The sequence below is a fragment of the Natator depressus genome, chromosome 6, assembly GCF_965152275.1.
Source record: "Natator depressus isolate rNatDep1 chromosome 6, rNatDep2.hap1, whole genome shotgun sequence".
Classification (NCBI taxonomy): Eukaryota; Metazoa; Chordata; order Testudines; family Cheloniidae; genus Natator; species Natator depressus.
In genome coordinates, this window is record NC_134239.1 from 5315438 (window position 1) to 5334004 (window position 18567).

Consider the following 18567-nt stretch of genomic DNA (forward strand, 5'->3'; position numbering starts at 1 on the left):
TTTGGGGGCATCACCCAGAGCCTAGGTCTGTGTTGCAGCTGGCTCGTGTGTCTGGCTCAACAAGGCAGGGTTCTGGAGACCCAGGCTGGAAGGGAAAATGTTCTCAGAGGTAATTTCAGCACATAAGGTGACACTTCAAATGACGGTCTCTGTGACTGAACCCAGCACAATATGCACTTGGGTTTCCTGCATTTCCTGTGATGCTTCCCTTTTTTGTCCACTGATCTCCATTGGGGACTGCAGACCTCATTGGAATACAAACAAATTAATAATAATAACAATATAATAATGAACAAACTACCAGGGGCTCTCCGAAATTATTTTGTCATGGGCTGAGAATTGAATTCACCTGTTTCCAGTCCCCTCCACTAAACCAGTACTGAATGAAACAGATTCAAGAATTGGTTAGCAGTTTATTCATTGCTTTCCTCAGGGCGTCCTTCACCTCCGTGTTCCTCAGGCTGTAGATGAGGGGGTTCAACATGGGGATCACCAGCATGTAAAACACTGAGGCCACTTTGTCTGTATCCATGGAATAGCTGGAGGTGGGACGTAAATACATGAAGAGGAGGGTGCCATAAAACAGGACCACAGTGGTCAAGTGGAAAGTGCAGGTGGAGAAGGCTTTGTGTCGGCCCTCGGCAGAGCAGATCTGCAGGATGGTGGAGGTGATATAGACATAGGAGAGGAGGACAGTCACAAAGCTGATTACTTGAATGCAGCACATTGAAACAAACATCACAATCTCATTGATGTTGGTGTCAGAACAGGAGAGAGCCAGCAGCGCGGGGACGTCACAGAAGAAATGATTGATGATGTTGGAGCTGCAGAATGACAGCCAAAATGTACAACACGTGTTTAACACTGAATCCACCAACCCCACAGTGTACACACCAACCACCAGCTTTTTACAAAGTTGCTTGGACATGGTGACCGTATAGAGCAGCGGGTTACAGATGGCCACATAACGGTCATACGCCATCACAGCCAGCAAGAGGCACTCAGCATCTGCAAAAAGGATAGAGAGATACATTTGCACAGCGCAGGCAGTGAAAGAAATGCTTTTCCTCTCGGCTAAGAAATTCAGCAGCATCTTAGGGGAAATTATCAAGGAAAAGCAGAGGTCACAGAAAGACAAATTCCTGAGGAAAAAGTACATGGGGGTGTGGAGTCGGAGATCAATCGTGATTAACAAGATCAACCCCCCATTCCCCAAAAGGGTGATACCATAAATCAGTAGGAACACCCCAAACAGGGGAACCTGCAGCTGTGGATTATCTGTCAGTCCTGAGAGAATGAACTCAGTCGCCTCTGAGTGGTTTCCCTTTTCCATCTCCTCTCAACAGAGATCAGACAGCTACAGAGATGTGGGCAGGTAGATAGTGAGGAAAACCTGTCCCTTCTCTGCAATGAAGAAAGTGAAGATAAATGGAGATCAGTTTCTTAATGGGCACCAGTACCCTCTCAGGGAAGGGCTTAGTCCACAGAGCCAGATGTTCACAGCTGTTCGATAAAATGCAGACACTGTGGAAATACAATGACACACAGGTTAATCATGCCCCCCACACAAACACTCCTGTTCACTAATCCAAACAGAAAACAGTGACTTGTGACTCTGCTGTGAGAGAATCAGTCTGAAGGGATTATTCCTTATCTAAAGAAGGGGTGAGAGTGCAGGAGTGTCAATCTTTGGGCAAGGGGAGCTCTGTGGCTTGGCACGTCCATTTTGGGTAAAGTTGCTTACTGTTCTAATTAAGCTTTTTGGCATTTACTTGAGCCTTGACCCAGCGACATCATGGGAAGCCCTGACTTCAGTGACTTTGTAATTGCCTATTTTTTTCCAACCCATGAGGTTGGTCCTTTAGCTGAAGGGGTAGGAGTTGGGGCTGAGGCTTTTAGTGCTGGAGGTCTGGAATTGAATAGCTGCTGATCCCTATGGTGTCTCTGTGTGTGTCTGACTGTAATTCAGGACAATAGCACGTACCTGCTGAGAAGAGAGAGAGAGAGAGATGTGGTGGCATTTCCCCATCAATAGAAACTGCCAGTCTGGGAGCATGCAGGAAATTTTATACTGAGATGTGCGATCTATGGCACATGATTCAAGAAGCAACTGGGAATACCTGAGCTCAGAGAGCCAAAACACCTAATTAATGCATTCAGTGAACCAAAGCCAGCTTGGTGTATTTGGTGCCCTGGGGATTAATTTGACCTACTCTTTCTTACTGTGTTATTAAATGATGCTAATTCTACCAGAGTTACAGAGTATGAGGTTAGGGTATATTTCATCCTGGTGTATTCATTGTAAGTTGGGTACTGTGTAGACCTAATTCACAAAGGGGTTTTTTTTGTTTGTTTGTTTGTTTTTTGTGGTGACCAAAATCTTTTAGCTAAAAACTTAATATTTTCACTTGGAAGTACCCCGGGGGTGCCTCAGATACCACACACCACCAATCTCTTCCATGTTCCTGGCGCCCAGGCTGGACTACATGCCCCCCTATGCCTGATGGTCTCTCCTCTTGCTGAACTGCTCTGGAACTTCATCAGAGTCCCACAGCCATAATTTAGGGAGGAGCGGAGTTTTGTATTTTGACAGAAAGCTGATAATTTCCATGGAAGAATAATTTCATGAAAAAAATTGTTGAATGCAAAATCCATGGAAAAAAGTCTTAAGAAAAATTTTCAACCAGCCTTAGCAACAAATTTGGAATCAAAGGAACTGAAAGTTAGATACAGGTGAAATGTACAAACTGTTTGCAGCTGTAGATGGTATCTTCTCAGTTAATCCTGGTTTGAGAGTAACCTCATTGTCCTGGCCCCAAGAAGTGGAATGTAAAGCCTGTAAGACATGTAAGAGTACTCCAGATTATCAAGCTATTTATAGGATGCCAATCACCATGGTATCCTATGTCCTTCCTTTGCTAGGTTACTCCCTAAAGTAGAAAAGATTGGTTCATGCCTTTTGCTTGCTGGAGACCACATGATGACCAGAGGAGTTCAGGCGCTCAGGAGGAGACCACAGCATGCTACAGACTTCTGCAGTTCACAAAACTATCCCTTTTGTATGAATATTATCTGCATATTATTTGCACACAGAGCTCAGTTTTAGATGCAAAATAAATTTATGAGTCAACTAGAAATAGTCATGATCCCATCACACATATTAAAACATTTTTGATCATGTATGAGAAGTTAAAAGTTCACACTGTATCATGTTATTCATACATGTTCCAAACTGAGGCTGGCAAACTGGTCTCTCTTCAACAAAGAAATGTTTGCTCTACTTAATTTTGTATCTAAACAGTAATCAGAGTAATTAAGCAGGAAAGGAAACAAAGGTATCCCGAAAAGGTGAGGAAAAAGCAGAAGGGAACATCCTTCTACATAGATTTTGTTCTCTTCCGGTAAGCAGGTGGAAATGTTTCTCAAAGTAGGGATAGGACTATAAAAAGAAGGGGCAGATTTCCCAAGGCACCGCTCTCTCTCTCTCTCTCTTTCTCTCTGCCCATTGATTTACTGCGTCTGAAGAAGAAACTTTTCCTTTGAATTACACATAATTTATTAACTGAGGCAAATGTTGCATTCTAGCTCTATTTTTCTTTTAACCATGTCTGACTTCTATGCCTTCTCATTTGCACTCACTGAAAATCTATCTTTGTAGTCAATACACTTTGTTTTATTGTTTTATCTAATCCAGTGTGTTTAAATAGAACTGTCTGAGAGTTGCCTGCATATTCTTGCTGATAAAGAAATAATGGACAATGTTGCTTGTATTGTCCAGGAGAGGACTGGGCAGCACAGGACGTACATTTCAGGAGGGAAATCAAAGACTGGGGAATATGTTGGGGTCACCCTGCAGTATAACCAAGGGTGGTGAGAGCCTGGCCAGCCTGCAGTTACACACACATGCCTCGGGTGAGAGTTCCATGCTTGACGGTTGTCTGTGAATGGCCCAGGTGGAAGTCACTTCAGCAAGGCATTGCAAGGTTGCAGGCAGGTATGACACAGCTGCTGATTAGTCTGGGTTGAACCCTGGTATGTCACAGCCACCAACCTAGAAAATATCCCAATAACACGAAAGGTGTGGTGCGGACTGACAGTAGTGTTCGATTGACATGAAAGGGTGAGGTCACCACAGGGATGGGCCAATTCACTGAACCATGGCTGCAGATGCACAAGGACATTGTGGTCATCACCTCCCACCAAGGAGATCCAAGGCAGGCCCAGTGATGACCCTTCTCTTCTTCACTGTGGTAGCAGAAATTATCCCTCATGAGTGTTCAGGCTTGCCTGGTATTATCAGTGCACCAGTGCACCGAAGTGGTGCCAACCTGTGAGGCATTGCACGGTCGATAGTATTAGGAGGAAAAATTGATGATCCAAGTCAGCTATATTCTTTAGTACAATCTGTGGGTGAGGGGTTACAAAGAATGTACACAACATCCTCCTTCCCTGAACACCTGTAGAAACAACCAACAATCAGCAATCTCTGTATTCAGAAACTCCAAAGTCTGTCACCCCAGGTCTGTGCCCAGGAAACACTGTGCCCCTACTTCTGCTAAGAGTCATGCTCATAACTCCTCCTCCTGGCTTTCTCCCTTCTGTGACCCAGAGCTGCCTGAGACAGTCCTCACTGAAAATGCCATGGTCAGGGCAGGCTGCAAAAAGGAGACTATTCCCCAAACTGGTGGTTAATGCTTAAGATCTCTGCAGCATCTCTGCAGATGCTGCTACAAAATATCTCTGAGCAAGCCAGCTCCCTCCCGATTCTTTTGTTCATTTTATTTATTTCCTACAAATTATAGTCAGTGAAACATAGTGTGACATTGCACCCCATAATGCTTAATAAAAATATTGTTATGAGTGTAAATATGACATAACTGGAATATGTTTTATGCTAGATAGACCATGTAACATATCTCCGAAAAGGTTATGATCTACTGGATATATTCATCCTATTTGCATGCATGTAAAATTTTTGTATTCAAAGTTATGAATATTGGATATGTACTTGTTTCATTTTAAGTAGCCTCAGTGAAGCAGTTGGTCAGCTTCTTGAGAAAAGACTATTCTGTGTAAGTGCCCAGTCAAGAAACACTTTAGCTAACAATGAACTTTGAGAGATGCCAATCCACAACTGAGCTTTCCTGTGAATCTGGCATCAGCCTGTAAGGAACTGAGTCATGCATGGACATGTGACTTGCCCATGTGACTCTAAAAGTCCATCTTGGAGGTGGATTCTGCAGAGGAGAGGTGAAGGAAGAAGAGAGAAACTATATAAGCCCCTTCGGAAACCCTTCCATTTTGTCTTCAGCTGGCACAAAAGATAGCCCCTCCACCCCAAGGATATGCCTGAAAGAAACTGGAACAATGGACAGTAACTACAGGGGTGTGAGTGATTGCTGGACCCAGACTAGGAGGAAGTCTACTCTGTAAAAGAGGCTTATTGGAACATCTCTGAGGTGAGATTTACCTGCATTTAGTTTTTACGGTATTGGGCTTAGACTTCCGTGTTTTATTTTATTTTGTTTGGCAATTAACTTTGTTCTGTCTGTTATTACCTGGAACCACTTAAATCCTACTTTTGTATTTAATAAAATTACTTTTTACTTATCAAGTAACCCAGAATATGTATTAATATCGGTGGATGTGTGTGTGTGTGTGGGGGGGCAAACAGCTATGCATATCAGTGTTATAGATGGCTAACAATTTAAGAGTTTACCCTGTATAAACGTTATGTAGGGTTAAACAGATTTATTGGGGTTTCGATCCCATTGGGAGTTGGGCATCTGAGTGTTAGAGACAGGAACACTTCTTGAGCTGTTTTCAGTTAAGCCTGCAGCTTGTGGGGGACGTGGTTCAGATTTGGATCTGTGTTTGCAGCAAGCAATCGTGCCTGGCTCAAACAAGTTAAGGTACTGAAGTCCCAAGTTGGCAGGGAAAACAGGCTCAGAGCTAGTCTAGGCACATCAGGTGGCAGTCCCAAAGGGGTTTCTGTGACACAACCCGTCACACAGAGTTTAAGAATAAAATTGCAAAACAATGTGGGAGTAGGTGAAGGAGAGGACAAGACTGGATTGGACTTCAATTGCAGCAAGGGCGGTTTAGGTTGGACAATAGGAAAAAGACCCCAACAGTGAGGATGGCTAAGCACTGGAATAACTTGCCCAGGAAGGTTGTGGAATCTCCACCACTGGAGATTTTTTGAGAGCAGGTTAGACGAACACCTGTCAGGGAGATAGGACGAGATTTCCCAACTGTTCTTTTTGATCAGCAGCTTCTCTGGGGCCTGGTTTATGCTTAAAAATTAGAACAACAGAGCTCCGTCACAGAGGGCGGGGAAACATTTCACAGCCTGTGCGAGTCAGTTAGCTTGTATTGACCCTCAATGTAATTCTTTCATTGACCGAGCTGCTGCCTCTCGGAGAAGTGGATTAACTACAATGAGGGAAAAACCCTTGCATCAATGTGGAAAGCATCTACACTGTGGTGCGGCTGTACATCATAGATGAGTCAATGTAATGGCCTTAGTATAGACATTCCCTGAATTGATGGGTGAGTTTTCCTCCTTCCTATTAAAGCGATTTTCTCCTCTTTTCCATCATTCTTCTGCCTCCCTTGTAAAGCTCTTAACTTCTTTTGAAAGTAAATGTGTTCAGAAAAGTTGAAATAGCTTCTCTCAGGATAGTTCCTTCCTTCCTTCCTTTCCCTCCCATGAATGGCTCACTGTCATTTCAATTAAAGGCTGAAATGCTCTAAATCTGGTTTGTTTGCCTGTGACTTGGTGGTACCTCTTTGTTTTCCCTCCCTTCACTTACAATGAGTTGAGGACGGAAGCAGTACCTGCTCAGAACCCTAAAATCAGAACCGTAAAATCAAAAGTTGAATCTTTCACTGTTTGCTAACCACACCAACATTACCCTTAATATCTCTGGAGCTGATTCCTGGGATGACTTTGAGATTTGCTCCTTGGAGCATCTTTGCTCCCATGATGACAGGTGTACACAGCACATGCAATTCATGTTGTTGCTGTTTCTTTCCTTGTGGAAAGGGAATACAGAGGGCCACAGAATCAGCTGGTCTCGATTGCTCTCTTTCCCGTGAGCCCTTTTGAATGTAGTACAAAAACTGAGGTGACTGTGTTCCCCTTAATTTGCTGGTCACTGGTGGTTAACACTGAAGACCCCTGCTGCATCTCTGCAGATGCTGCAACAAAGTATCTCCAAGCATGTCACCCCCCTCCCTCCCTCCTGTCATCTGATGTTTTCCCTGCCAGCTTGGGCCTCCAAAACCCTGCCTTGTTGAGCCAAACATGCCAGTCTGCTGCAACACAGACCAAGGGTCCAGGCCACACCCCCAAAGCTGCAGATCTAGACTGAAACCAGCTCAGTAGGATACCTGCCTCCAGCATGCAGACACCCAGCTCCCAGAGGGATATAAACCCCAAATAAATCCATTTTACTCTGTATAAAGCTTATACAGGGTAAAATGATACATGTTCGCCCCCTATACCACTGCAAGAAAGATATGCACAGCTGTTTTCCCTCCCAAGGTAACAATTACTCACACTGAGTTTATAAATAAACAAAAGGGATTTTATTAAGTATAAAAAGTAGGATTTAATTAATTTTAAGTAGTAACAGATAGAACAAAGTAAATCACAAAGTAAATTTTGCAAGGCTAAGCTTAATACACTCAGAAATCAGTTACAAATTTTAACTTCTCACCCCAGTTGTTACTTTAGGTAAAATCCTTCTCAGATCAGATGCCTTTTCTGACCTGGGTCCAGCCCGGCCTCACCCACCCCTGTACTTACAGTCCTTTTGTTTCCAGGTGCTTGTGTGTATCTCTGTCTCTTAAGCCAGTTGAAGACACTCATTGTTTGCTTCCCCACTTTATATAGAACTTCCCCAAGGCGGGAAACCTTTGTTTGGAATTCCACCTCCCTCAGGAAAAGCACCAGCTTCAAGATGCAGCTCAGTATCTGGTGACACGGTCACATGTCACTGTAAGACCCCAATCTCCATTCTTCCTGGTTTCTCCCACATGTACACAGGAAGGCTTGAGGGTAAACAGAGCCATTCACAGTTCATTGATTCTGAAGCATCTTTAAAGGCTTTCACTTAATATGTCTAAATCAGTAATACAAGTTAATATCTTATTCTCCTAATTCCAGACGTAAAAATAATCCATATAAACAAATAGGATGAACACACTTACTAGATTATAAGATTTATAATGAGATGTTACAAGGGGCACTGAGCATAAAGCATATTCCAGTGATGTCATGTTCAGAAGCATATTTTCGTAAAGCATATGGATTGCAATGTCACACAGAGCTTTGCCCAGCACTGGACAGAAGGGGGAATTGAACCCAGATCTCCCACCTCACAAGTGAACACCCCAAATATTGGGTTAAAATTACAAGGGGAAGGCCCACCACCGCCTCCTACAGTGGCTGTGTTGTGATCGGCATGAAAATCCTCCCCCTGCACACACACATTGTTTTGGGACAAAGCTATTTGGCGTATTTGTAACACATTCCTGAAGAGTTTCAGGTCAATCCAAACGGTATTGTTTTTGACAATAAATGATTAGTCCCGAAGTAATTAACTGATTTATAGACACCTTTGCATCCCAATGCTGCTAAATTACTTAAAGAGACATTTGGAGAGGTGACTAACAAATAAAGTGGAATACAGTCACCTCAGTTTTGTATCATATTAAAATGACCTCCGGGAGAGACAGTGATCCAGGCCAGCTGATGATCTGGCCATCTGTGTTCCATTTCCACAAGGAAAGACATGGCAAGAACATTCATTGCATGTGCTGGGCACACCTGTTTTCCTGGGAGCAAAGATGCTCCAGGGATCAAATCTCAAAGTCATCAAAGCCAAATTTAACCTCTCCTGCCAAGGAAGCAGTTCCAGAGCTATAAAGGGTAACATTGGTGTGGTTAGCAAACAGGGAAAGACTCGACTCTATGCCTGATTTTAGAGTTTCTGACCAGGTACTGCTTCTGTCCTTTCAACTCATTGTAAGTGAAGGGAGGAAAAAGAAAGAGGAAACACCAAGTCATGGGCAAACAAGTCTGTTTCAGATCATTTCAGCCTTTAATTGAAATGACATTCATGGGAGGCAAAGGAAGGAATTATGCTGAGAAGAAAAATTTCTGAACTTATTTACCTATCAAAAGAAGGAAAGAGGTTTACAAGGGAGGGAGAAGAATGATGGAAAAGGAGAGAAAAATCGCTTTAATGGGAAGGGGGAAAACTACCCCATTGAGTCAGATAATGTCTATACTAAGGCCATTACATTGACTCAGCTATGGTGTGCAACAGCACCACAATGTAGATGCTTTCCACATTGATGGAAGGGTTTTTCCTTCAATGTGGTTAATCCATTTCCCCGAGAGGCAGTAGCTCGGTCAATGAAAGAATTACACTGAGGGTCTCTACAAGCTAACTGCCTCGTACAGGCTGTGAAAAGATTCCCCGCCCTGTGCTACAGAGTTCTGTTGATCTAATTTTTAAGCATAAACCAGGCCTCAGAGAAGCTGCCCATGGAAAAGACCAGTTGTCAAATCTAGTCCTATCTCATTGCCAGGTGTTTGTCAAACCTCCTCTTAAAAAAATCTCCAGTGGTGGAGATTCCACCACCTTCTTGGGCAAGTTATGTCAGTGCTTAGCCACCCTCACGTTTGCAATGTTTTTCCTATTGTCCAATCTAAAACGCCCATGCTGGAATTGAAGTCCATCAGTTCTTGTCCTATCCTTCCCCTACTCCCACATTGTTTTGCAATTTTATTCTTAAACTCTGTGTGACGGGTTGTGCGTCAGAAACCCCTTTGGAACTGCCACCTGATGTGCCTAGACTACCCCGAGCCTGTTTTCCCTGCCAGCTTGGGACTTCAGTACATTAACTTGTATGAGCCAGGCACGATTGCCTGCTGAAAACTCAGATCGAAGTCTGAACCACGTCCTGCACAAGCTGCAGGCTTAACTGAAAACAGCTTAAGAAGAGCTCCTGCCTCCAGCACTCAGAGGTCCAGCTCCCAATGGGGTCCAAACCCCGATAAATCCGTTTAACCCTGTATAACGTTTATACAGGGTAAACTCATGAATTATTTGCCCTCTATAACACTGTTTGCCCCCGGCCAGGTATTACGTAAAAAGTAAACGTGATATTATTAATTACAAAATGTAGGATTTAAGTGGTTCCAAGTAATAGACAGAACAAAGTGAATTACCAAAAAAAAATAAAATAAAACATATAAGTCTAAGCCTAATACAGTAAATACTTACAAAAAGCTTAGATACTCTCTCTCTTGGGGGTGGAAACCCCTTCCCCTCTCCTCTGCAGAATCCAGCTCCAAGATGGAGTTTTGGAGCCTTATGGGCAAGTCACATGTCCATGAATGACTCAGTCCCTTACAGGCCGAAGCCACATTCCCAGGAAAGCTCACATGTGGATTGGTGTCTCTCAAAGTTCATTGTTAGCTTAAGTGTTTCTGGATTGGGCACTTCCAGAGAATAATCTTTTCTCAAGAAGCTGACCAACCACTTCACTGAGTCTACTTAAAATCAAACAAGTACATAGCCAGTATTCATAACTTCGAATACAAAAATGATGCATGCATGGAAATGGGATGACTATATCCAGTAGATGGTAACCTTTGAACAGATATGTTACATCGCATATCTCACATAAACCACATTCCAGTTCCATCATATTTACATTCATAAGCATATTTCTACAAAGCATTATGGGGTGCGACGTCACACTCTGTTTCACGGACTATATATTATATGAAATAAATAAAATGAACAAAAGAATCGGGAGGGAGCTGGCTTGCTCGGAGATATTCTGTAGGAGCATCTGCAGAGATGATGCAGAGATCTTCAGTGTTAATGACCAGTTTGGGGAAATTTCTCGTTTTTGCAACCTGCCCTGACCTTGGCATTTTCAGTGAGGACTGTCCAGGCAGCTCTAGGTCACAGTAGGCAGAGAAACCAGGAGGAGGAGTTATGAGCATGACCTCGAGAGTAAGTAGGGCATAGTATTTCGTGGGCACAGACCTGGAGTGACAGACTTGGGAGTTTCTGAATACAGAGATTGCTGGCTGTTGGTTGTTTCTACTGGTGTTCAGGGAAGCAGGACTTTGCCTCCATTCTGTTTTGAATGACTGAATCATCAGTTGGCTTCACTCCCCCCACAGCTGGACACCTGGAAAGATGGCTAGAGGACAAGACTTTGACTGGGGAAGTGGCCCCAGGCGGGAAACAAGGAATTCCAGCCTGTGTGGAAGATTGGTGAGCTGTTTGTCCCATCACAGTGAGACACAGATTGATTCAAATCCTGTCTAGGTTATAGAACGTAGATTGTGATTTTGTTTGATTCCTTAGGTAATCTGCTTTGATCTGTACACCTATTACTTATAATCACTTAAAATGTATCTTTCAGTAGTTAATAAACCTGTTTTATGTTTTTTACCTAAAACAGTGTGTTGTTTGAAGTGGAAAGGGAAATCTGCTAAGGAACAGGAGGGGCTGGTGTATTGTCCTCTCCACATTGAGGGAGGGTGGATGGGGTAATAACTTACACTGGTCAGGCTTCTGACCAGGGCAGGACAATACAGGTCTGGGATCCTAGACTGGAGAGCAAGAGGGAACTGACTGAAGCCTATTGTTGGTTCATAGCAGCTGGCAAAAGCATTCATGTAACTCAGCTGTGTGTGTCCCTGCCTGTGACTGTTTGTGTCAGTGCAAGACCTGTTGCATTATTACAATATGAAAGGGAGCTCGGGTTGGTAAGACAGAGAGCTTAGCGGTGCCCCAGTTCCAGGTTGCACCCCGGGAAAGCCTGTCACAATCATGCCTCATGGATTAAGGACCCCAGTGCTCATAAAGAAGTAGGATAAACTCTGATGCTGATAGCAACTGGATGCTGATAGAAATGCTTTGGAGGCAGAATGCAAATGTGTTCCTGTTTTATATAGGCCTGAAATATTGAAGTTCTATATATCTGCCAATGATCTTTTGTTTTCTTTTAACATCTTCTACCCTTTCTTGTTTTGGGTTGATTTTTTCTTCTTTGAGTAAAACAATTATTTTTTTTTGTAGTTTATTCAGTTGAAAGGTCAGGAATTATATGCTGATGCAGACCAATTTGGGATTTAGTTTTCACACAGCTGAGTGGGGAAAAACAGTCATGTTTAAAGAGTGCTCATATGTTTTCCCTCAAATCATCTCTTTTTGAAAACGAGTGCATGATGTTTTGTTTTAAACTTGTACAGAATGTTTTGAGCGAACATTCTTACGTTTCCCGGGCAAAAAAGGATCACTTCTGAAACTTCTTCCTACAAAATCCCATAAGAACAGAAGAAATATAAGAATGATCATATTGGGTAAGACCAGTGGTCCATCTAGCCCAGTATCCTGTCTTCTGACAGTGGCCAATACCAAGTGCCTCAGTGGGAATGAACAGTGATCGATCCCGTTGCCCATCCCTCTATCAATGTGACTGATTTTCCATTGCCTTGCAGCTTGTATAGTCCTGTACAACTTTGCATCATAAGGCCCTGATCCAAAGCCCACTGAAGTCAGTGGAAAGATTCCTATTTACTTCAGCAGAGTTTGAATCAGCACCTCATATGGCACAGTTGTTCGTGACAGCAGAAGATGCTCAGCAGTGCAGAATCAAGCACCTTGGAACTAGAACTGGTAAAAACAGAAATGTAAACCTATTTGATTCAACATTTCAAAGTTTGGGTTTGTAGATTTCAATACACACTCGTTTTAAATGTTTGGCAAGGTACTTTTCTTTTAGCTTTTTCCGTTTTCCTGCTTTCCTCTTTTCTTTAGGCCTCTTCTGATATTAAAAAGGAAAGACAAAGGGGGTGGAGGGAAGAGGAAAAAAGGAAGGAAACAGGAAACACTTAAATAAAAAATACTGGCAAGCAATACTGAAAAAAGATACGATTGAACATTTTGAAAGTGGACACATTTTTCGTGAAAATTATTAGTTTAGGAACATAAAATGGCTATTTTTGACTAAAAAAGATATTCATCTTTAAAAATGTCTGCGACCTCTAATGGCAAACTTTTCTCCACCAAGAATGAGTAGGAGAGAGAAAAAAGTTTCCTACCAAATTCTGCTCACATGAAAACAGTTTTCCTGCAAACAAGTGATGAGCCAAACTTTGTCAAGCCATATAGTAGGTCTTTGCCCTCCCCCCCCCCCCCGCTTTGTGGTTAGTCCACATAATAAATTAAGAAATCTACAGCAGAGGCCAACAAAGAGGGGCTTAATATTTGAGTTCAAAGTGTAGATGATCCTACTTTTAGGACCTACTCTGACACAGCCAAAGAAATTGGGAGCTTTACCATTGACTTCAATGGGTGCTGGATCTGGTCCCTAATGCAGTAGATCCTGAGTCAATCTCTGTGTATGTCCCATGTCAGATGACTGCAGTATTGCCAACCCCAAACCTTCAAAAAGCATGACATAGGTCCTCCAAACTCATAAGATTAAGGAAGACATACAAATAGTTGGGTTCTTTTTGTTGGCCTTCTGGTTTTTGAGCCTTTGGGGGGCACGTAGGTCATGTTTACAAGTTTTTCTTTGTAATCACGAGCTCCAGACAATTAATTGTCTTGAAATGAAAGCTGAGATTCACCTGACTCCAGGCGCTGGAGCTTTAAGGAAAGCACCAAATGTCATGAGGTAGACAATAAATTCATGGCAGTTGGCAAAACTGCGAGCTGTCACACATCCGTGACTACCGAGATGTTAGTAACTTCTTGTATTTGCTCTTTATTCTTTTTAAAAATGTACCCTGGGCATGAAACTAGAGATTTACATTTTTAGAAGGTGTCAGTCTATTCTTTCTTGAGCTACTGGAACCCAGAAAAAGGTTGGAAAAACAGATCTGGTTTTTATTTTGAATATTTTAATTTTTAAAGCCTAAGTAGCAAAAAGGTATGCCAAGTGAATGCCCCGCCTCCTCCTTGTCAGCTCCGCCCCTTCCCATAAAACCTCCTCAGCTGTGCCATTCTTACCCTGTCTATCCATGTAAAGGCCAGGAACAGTACGGCTATGAAACTCTCTGGTGTGTATCTTTTCCGCACTCATGCCAAGCACAGGCAATCTCTGAAAACTGACTGTGTAAAAATGTCACCTGCCTACACCACAGACCTGCTTCCTGTCTGCATTACAGTCACGTCTTCTATCTTCAGTGACGAAAATCAGTTTTTACTGCTGATTATTTCTGTTAGCTCTGGAGAACTGACATTGAGGAGAGAGAAGGAGCTGGACACTTTCCAATATTATCCATCACCAGTAAAATTGTTTCTTCAGGTCCAATCGATTACATCAGTGCAAACCGACTGAAGGTGCTGTGACTGGAGAGGTGTCATTAAGGGCTCAGTTTGGCTAGTGAAGATGATGCATGAGGTGGACAATGCCCCATTTGGCTCTCAGAGAGCAGGCAAAGTTTTCAAAAAACTCCCAGGTTAGCAGTGAGATATGATCTGAGCATACTTGGTGCAGATATTAGTAAGAGACAATAAACACTGAGAGCCATGATGCCATTTTTACTAAGTGACTTTTCAAAGAGCTGACTACTTCTTAAGGTGAACATGATGCGAGTGACAGGTGTCTGACGGACAGCTCTGGAGACTGAAGACTGCTCTCAATCACCCACATCAGCCACACTGTGGGCAGCTACAATAAAGAGTTACACGCCAGCCAGTTCCAACTCATGTGCCTCAATGCTGACCTAGAAGCAACATCTCCAGGGGATGATAGGAGCATTCAGTCTCTGCGGCCTAGTCACTCTTTGCTTTCTCTGCTGAAGTTGCCAGCAAGGTACCAATAAGCACTAATTGCAATGGTGGAATTTGTGATGTGGGCAGAGGTGGTCAAATATTTTTCATCAAAATTATTTTTCATGAAATATTAGGCTTTCAGCTAAATGGATTTTTTTTTTGTCATCTGAAACCTGAATTCCTGAGAGCCCAAATATTTTTGGATTTAATTTGAAGAGTAAAATACTTCAATTCTGAAATGCTGCCAGGGTACCTCATGAGTAGCTCCAATAACTCGTGCTCCAATTCTCCTTGATGAGCCCCATTCCCCAGCCAGACTTTACCTCCCATGATGCACTGGGGCCATGTATGTGTAATGGTACTCCTCCTCCCCTCACCAAGAAGGGAGACCATAGTGCATCCTGGAACATGTCGCCCAACCAGGGAGTGCGGCCTGGAGAGAAAAGTGGGAGCAAGAGGCTCTTGAACTACAACTCCCATGAGGCACTGCAACAGCATTTCCAAGTCAAAACATTTCAGTGTACAGCCAGAATATGACACATGATGATTTTTCAATGAAAATTTGAAATTTACATGTCACAGAATGATCATTTTGTAAGCCTGAGAGAAGAAACATTTGTACTTTACATTCCGGTATCAGCCAAGCCATACAGCAGGATGGCATAGAGTAAATGAACTTAATGTGCTTTAAAAGAAGGAAAACAATGTACAGCTACATAGACCATTAGTGTAATACCCACACAACAAACACTGAGCTCAGCAGCCCCTGGCTTCTCTTTCCCCAAACGTATATTGCTATTATAGTGTTGCATTGTTATTGCGACATTAAACCCAGGCTATAACTACTACGAGGGTCTCCTTTGAACATCAGGAGAGAGCCACTTGTTGATGGAAAGATCATGGATGAAAGTTCAAATCAGAGAATTTTGCCTTTATTCAGAGGCCCATCATGAATATGTGACCCAAATACAAAGAGGCTCATTCTCGTGAGACCATGAAAATGAATTATATCCGCCACTTACGCCCTCATCCATTACAGGTGCCCGTATTATTTTAGACTGTGCTTGAATGGAATCATCTTCGGCCAGGTCTACACTACCACTTTTGTCGGTATAACTTATGTCACTTAGGGGTGTGAGAGAAACACCGCCATGAGCGACATAAGTTACACCATCAGAAGCGCCGGTGTGGACAGCATTAGTAGGAGCAGTGCCAGCAGATCAAGGGAAGTGATTATTCCCCTCTATTCGGCACTGGTGAGGCCACATCTGGACTATTGCACCCAGTCTGGGGCCCGCCACTACAAAAGGGATGTGGACAAATTGGAGCGAGTCCAGCGGAGGGCAACAAAAATGATCAGGGGGCTGGGGCACATGACTTACAAAGAGAGGCTAAGGGACGTGGGGTTATTTAGTCTGCAGGAGAGAAGAGTGAGGTGGGATTTGATAGCAACCTTCAACTACCTGAAGGGGGGTCCCAAAGAGGATGGAGCTAGGCTGTTCTCAGTGGTGGCAGACGACAGAACAAGGAGCAGTGGTCTCAAGTTGCAGTGGGGGAGGTCTAGGTTGGATATTAGGAAACACTATTTCACTAGGAGGGTGGTGAAGCACTGGAATGGGTTACCTTGGGAGGTCGTGGAATCTCCATCCTTAGAGGTTTTGAAGGCCCGGCTTGACAAAGCCCTGGCTGGGATGATTTAGTTGGGGTTGGTCCTGCTTTGAGCTGGGGGTTGGACTAGATGACCTCCTGAGGTCTCTTCCAACCCTAAGCTTCTATGATTCTATGTTGGTAAGAGAAGCTCTCCCACTGACATAACTACTGTCACTTATGGAGATGGTTTTATTCGGCCAACAGGAGAGCTTTCTCACATCAGCACAGAGTGGCTACATGAGCAATCATACAGCGGCACAGCTGCATTAGTACATCTGTGCTGCTGTAAGCTCTCTAGTGTAGACATGACCTTAGCCATTGAGAGCACAGGGATGCTGGTACAATAACTGACCAGAACTGTACAGAGACAAGGTGGAGGAGGTAATAGCTTTTCTTGGACCAACTTTTGTTGGTGACAGAGGCAAGTTTTTGAGCTGACACAGAGCTCTTCTTCAGGTCTGGGAAACTAACTCAGAATATCACGGGTAAATACAAGGTGGAACAGATTGTTTAGTGTAAGTAGTACACACATTACAAGGGACAATTCAAGGTGCAAGTGGCCTGTTAACACCCCCATTCACAGGGAGGAAAGGGGGTGGAAAGACCCTCCTCGGCTCCTGTCATAAATATAAAGGGAAGGGTAACCACCTTTCTGTATACAGTACTATAAAATCCCTCCTGGCCAGAGGCACAAAATCCTCTTACCTGTAAAGGGTTAACAAGCTCAAGTTACGTGGCTGGCACCTGACCAAAATGACCAATAAAAGGGGACAAGATACTTTCCAATCTGGTGGGGGGGCTAGTGGGGGGAGGATTTGTTCTGTCTGTTCCGTGTCGCTCTTGCCGGAGTCAGATCAAGAAAGCAAGCAGTTCAACTCCAATAGAATTAGTAAGCATTAGCAAGAGGATGCATTAGATTATCTCTTGTTTTGGTTTGTGATTGTCTCTGTGTTGAGAGGAAGATGTATTCCTGGTTATGTTTTTTTACTTTTTGTAAATTTAAGGTTTTGTCTAGAGGAAAATCCTCTGTGTTTTGAATCTGATTGCCCTGTGAGATTATCTTCCAGTCTAGTTTTATGGAGGTGCTTCTTTTACCTTTTTTCTTTCCAATAAAGTTCTGTTTTTTTTAAGAATCTGATTTTTTTTTTTAGTGTCCTAAAAAACCCAAGGTTGGTCTGTGGTCATCTTGTTTATTCTCAAGCCACCCCAGGAAAGGGGGTGTAGGGCTTTGGGGGATATTAGGAGGAAGATAGGGCTCCAAGTGGCCCTCCCTAAATGTTTGTTGAATCACTTGGTGGTGGCAGCGTTTACCTAATCCAAGATACAAGGGAGAATTTGTGCCTTGGTGAAGACTTAACCTAAGCTGGTAAAAATAAGCTTCGGGGGTCTTTCATGTGAGTCCCCACATCTGTACCCTAGAGTTCAGAGTGGGGAGGAAACCCTGACAGCTCCTCAAGTTCCTGTGCTCTGACACTTCCCTCAATCAACTCCTTCTCTATAATTATGGCAGCTCTGTGGAAATCACCTCCGTCCTCGTTATCCTCATCTCCTATATTTTCATCATCATCTCTGTCCTGAGGTTCTTGCTCAGTGAATCTCTTGATTAACCTGGTAAAGAGTCACCAGTGAAGAACTGCAGAACAACAAGGGGACTGGCTAAGCCAATGAGATATAATGTCCTATAGCAATAGACTTGATTACAAAACAGATGAAAGGGATAATTAAGTTGTCATGGGATAGGAGGAAAGATCCTTTCTTGGATTGAGAACTGGTTAAAAGACAGGGAACAAAGGGTAGGAATAAATGGTAAATTTTCAGAATGGAGAGGGGTAACTGGTGGTGTTCCCCAAGGGTCAGTCCGAAGACCAATCCTATTCATCTTATTCATAAATGATCTGGAGAAAGGCGTAAACAGTGAGGTGGCAAAGTTTCAGGTGATACTAAACTGCTCAAAATAGTTAAGCCGAAAACAGACTGTGAAGAACTTCAAAAAGAATTCACAAAACTTGGGCAACAAAATGGCAAATTGCAGAATAACAGCCGTGTTCGTCTTTATTCGCAAAAAGAAAAGGAGTACTTGTGGCACCTTAGA

The 18567-nt window shown here is 43.2% G+C and overlaps 1 protein-coding gene across 1 annotated transcript; it reads right to left on the reverse strand.

Moving 5' to 3' along the window:
* Window positions 1–394: 394 nt before the first annotated feature.
* On the reverse strand, window positions 395–4240 carry LOC141989877 (olfactory receptor 5AR1-like). The gene is made up of 2 exons (XM_074956798.1): window positions 4232–4240; window positions 395–1333 (listed from the first exon to the last, which is right to left on the reverse strand). Exon 2 carries the CDS (start codon window positions 1331–1333, stop codon window positions 395–397), a length of 939 nt encoding a protein of 312 aa, XP_074812899.1. The 5' UTR covers window positions 4232–4240.
* Window positions 4241–18567: the final 14327 nt, after the last annotated feature.